Raw genomic sequence first — 4,050 nt, 5'->3', positions numbered from 1 at the left:
AATTTTGTTGGAGATCACTCAGTATCATTGACGACATATGCGAAGATCAAATTTATCGAAGAATTGTCGCTAGAACAGCATATTAGTCTTTTTTAATTATAATTTTCAAAACGTTATATTCTTAAAGTAATTTTAAAAAAGTATTATATATCATTCTAGAAATAAAGAGCAAAAGAATTATAAAATATTGACAAACTTACGAGATATATCACCATTAGTGGACATTGTACTTAATTCATTTGTTCTTTGCTGTATCATCTATGCAATAATAAAGATTTAAACATAAAGAAAGTGTAATTATATGAATATTATTAAATATTTATACCTTTTCTACGATTGAATGACTGATATTTATACATTCTCGCTGTTTCTTTCCCAAAGATGTGAGATTAAATATAATATCAGGAATTATGTATATGTTTCGAAATCTATATCGCCAAATATCTCTTATACTGAAAAATGTTATTAAAATAAATTTATAATATATTGCCATAATTATTATATAATGTAATATAATATAATATAATAATGACATATTACACTATTATATATAACATTAATAGTATATGCGATATTTAATATACTATAGCGTATCGTGATTATTAACTTTTATAAATATTATTCAAACTATTCTTTTTTTGATTACATAACAATACATCTACTTAGGAAATGTACAGAGTAACTTCAAAATATAATATAACTTCATGTAAAATTTCGGATTATGAATCTTCTATTATAAGAAAAATGTTTGAAATATGCGAAAAAGCAATCTCATGAGATGATGAGATTGTCATGTAATCGAAAAAAGAATTGATATACGTTTTAAGAATGTATTTAAGAATTGTTAAACATTTTAATATGCCTAGCAATATAGAATTACTTCCAAAATCCTATTTCATTATTATTGATCTTTCGCCTCTTTCTAATTTCCACTATATCTGTTTCTCTCTCACCATAGTCAATGTAACTGCGTTATTGCGTTAACGTTATATTCATAAAGAAATGTAACATTGTTTAAAAGAAGAAAATTGTAACGGCTAACAACGCCACAAGTCAATTAACAACCTACATGCTCAATGTAAACGCGTTACTTGCTAACCTATATTACGAAATAACATAACATCAGTATTAATAGCTTTACACTCAACAATGTAACTTACAACGTATATTTTATTCAGGGCTGGACTAAATCTATTAAAATATATGAAATGATAAATGTTCACAATCTCAATGTTTGAAGTACAAAACTCAAAATACTTTTATGTGTATAGTTAAAATATACAATTCTAGTTCTTATTAAATTACAAATGGAATATGTTCAGCCCTAATATAACATTTATATTGTTGATAATGAAATCATAATGTTAATGTTTTGTTATTGTTAGCATTAATTGACTGATGTGAGTAGCATTTTGAAATTTGAACTGAAAGGATTACGAAATGTATCTCTCCATATACAAATTGAAACGAATTAAAATTACATACCTTTTAGTTGTTTTCGTCCATAAATCTATTATATTCCTTTCCACCTTGATACCCATCATGGTACCTTTACACACAGCAATATGTAAAAACAACTTTTCAATCAATATGTTAACTATGTTGAGTTTTTAAGAAATTAAAGGTAATAACTTTCTTGTCAACACAAATTTGAAAAATTATAAAAATCAAGATTTTATTATTAATTACCATTATGTGATAAGATGTTACCTTCATTTTGGAAGTATTTTATATTTTATTTTAACGTATATATTTTAAAATTAAATATAAAGTATTTTCTAAATCATTATTTTGGTTTTCTAGTAAATGTATTTTAATATTTTTGTGTATAGAATAATGAAATAAATCTCTCTCTCTCTCTCTCTCTCAATAAAAAAATTAGTAGTTTTTTTTAAATATGTAATAGCATATCGCAGAACAATGTAGATCCTTCTTTATATTATATAACTTATATTATATAACTTCTGTGGATTAAAGCATTTAGATTTAGTAATTAAAAAATAAATATTTTATGTGATACTTTATATTTCTTATTAAAAACGTATAAAGGAAAAATTATTAGCCTATGTGAGTGGTCATAAGTTGTTTTTTATGTATAAATATTATATTGTTTAATCGAAATAAAAATACAGGCATTTCGACATTAAATTATGTTCTCTTTAAGTGTAAATTGCGAAAACAGAAATTGTATGAATTAATGAAAGTCATGTTAGAATAAAATAATTTGTCAAAAAATGAAGTCATTGTTAATTAAAATTGTTCTTTCCGTCTGTCGTATCTAGTTGGATACTTAAACTATGAAGGAAGTCATTATAAAAAAATTGAAATATATGCAATAGCTCAAAACTAATTCTTTAAACTTATCAAAATATACTAAATTAAAGACTTACTTAAGAATAATTTGACGATCCTTAGCAGTTAGAAACAAGAACAATCTATCCAGAGAATTCATATGTAAGTTAGAGGACAAAAATAATCGAGAATAATAAATAAAGTCAAAATAAAAATGAAAACAAAATAAGATAAAAATATAACAGTGTAAAGTGTGTAAGAGGCATTTATGTTATATATAATTGATGTCATGATATAAGGGATTTAACAAATCGGTGTCGCTTTGTATATTTAAATCGTTACTCTGTTTTTTTGATAAAAATGACTTTTGAGACCAATCGTCTATTGAAAACTTTTTCTTTATCCAACATTTCTATTTCTTCCCAATTAAAATCATGATTATATTCTAATCTGTGTTCCGTGATCACTGAGTTTTGCTCGGTAGCTACTTCTATTAATCTGACTATGATGTTCATTTAGCCTTTATAATTGTTACATTTTATTTGTTTCCTGTTAAAATATCCTAAGATTAAGTATAAAATATTTCGTATACTATTGGCTTTTTTATAAATAATTTTACTGGGAGTTATCGTATTATTAATAGGTTAATTATGTAGCAATAATCAATACGTTAAACAGGTCGAAGTAAGAGTCAAATTACAATTAAAAATATAAATTACTCTGATAATTTATTCTAATATATTGCGAAGAACATCACGTAATTTTTGGCGTTTCGTTCCGGCTTCCACTACTGGCTTCATCAGTAAGGCATTGTAGTGGAGGTCTACCTTATACGCCTTGGTAAGTTATTAAATCGAGATTCTATATAAAGAGATATACGTGTGTCTCACTTACGAGAATTTGCGAATATCGATAGATCTGTGATGGCGAGTCGATGTAGTAACATTCTTTGCAATATTTATCTAAAGTTTGTGTAGAATCAATATCAGAGTGAAAGAAAGAGAGGGGGGAGGTTATATAAAGGTTAATACATATGATAATTTTAAATCGGGGGTGGGAATGGAAAGTTACTTTTTAAAAGTAATAAGTTACAGTTACTCGTTACTGAATAACGAAAGTAACCAGTTACCGTTACTAGTTATTGCTTTTTAACAGTAACTCGTTACAGTTACCTTTACTCGAAAGGTAACTTTTCGTTACTTTTTAAAAATCAGTCTGAAATTGTACTTTTGCAGTATTTTCTGTTTAAACGTTAATAAAGCAATATATATACATACACACATATATACATATATATATATATATAAATCTTATAAATTACTTTATATGATTATTTCCGTAATCAATAATAAATAATGATTTTCATAATTTTACGTGGATTTAGACAAATAATTGTTATATTATTTAAAAGATCTTATAAATAATTTCGAATATAATTTACGCAATATTGCAAACAGTGATCCATTTTTATAACACTCTTTTTTATGAATAATAGTTAAATAATTAATAATTAAAATCAACTTTTTATTTTGTTACATAACAATTTTTAATCCTCAAAATTTTTGTAATTTCGATAATTCTTTGTAATTATTTTTACTATGTATGTTCATAATTTCAAGAAATTATTGTATTGTCTTACCGCATGTAATTTGTATAGTACATCTGTATAGATAATCAAAACATATAATTTCATTTCCATTTAGTGCAATTTCTTCCAAATCTTCGATAAGTACTAAAGATTCTTGAACGAATACGTTA

The 4,050-nt window shown here is 24.7% G+C and overlaps 1 protein-coding gene across 1 annotated transcript; it reads right to left on the bottom strand.

Annotated features, from left to right (window-relative positions):
* Nucleotides 1-200: 200 nt before the first annotated feature.
* LOC108778316 (cytochrome P450 4C1-like) lies at nt 201-4,050 on the bottom strand (the record flags this gene model as incomplete). Its single annotated transcript, XM_018545457.1, has 4 exons — nt 3,932-4,050; nt 1,486-1,549; nt 326-452; nt 201-258 (listed from the first exon to the last, which is right to left on the bottom strand). Coding segments are annotated over exons 2-4 (244 nt in total), but the record flags the coding sequence as incomplete, so codon positions are not given.

Source organism: Cyphomyrmex costatus, unplaced genomic scaffold, assembly GCF_001594065.2.
Source record: "Cyphomyrmex costatus isolate MS0001 unplaced genomic scaffold, Ccosl1.0 scaffold1186, whole genome shotgun sequence".
NCBI classification, from domain to species: domain Eukaryota; kingdom Metazoa; phylum Arthropoda; class Insecta; order Hymenoptera; family Formicidae; genus Cyphomyrmex; species Cyphomyrmex costatus.
This window is presented reverse-complemented; position numbering and strand designations above follow the sequence as displayed.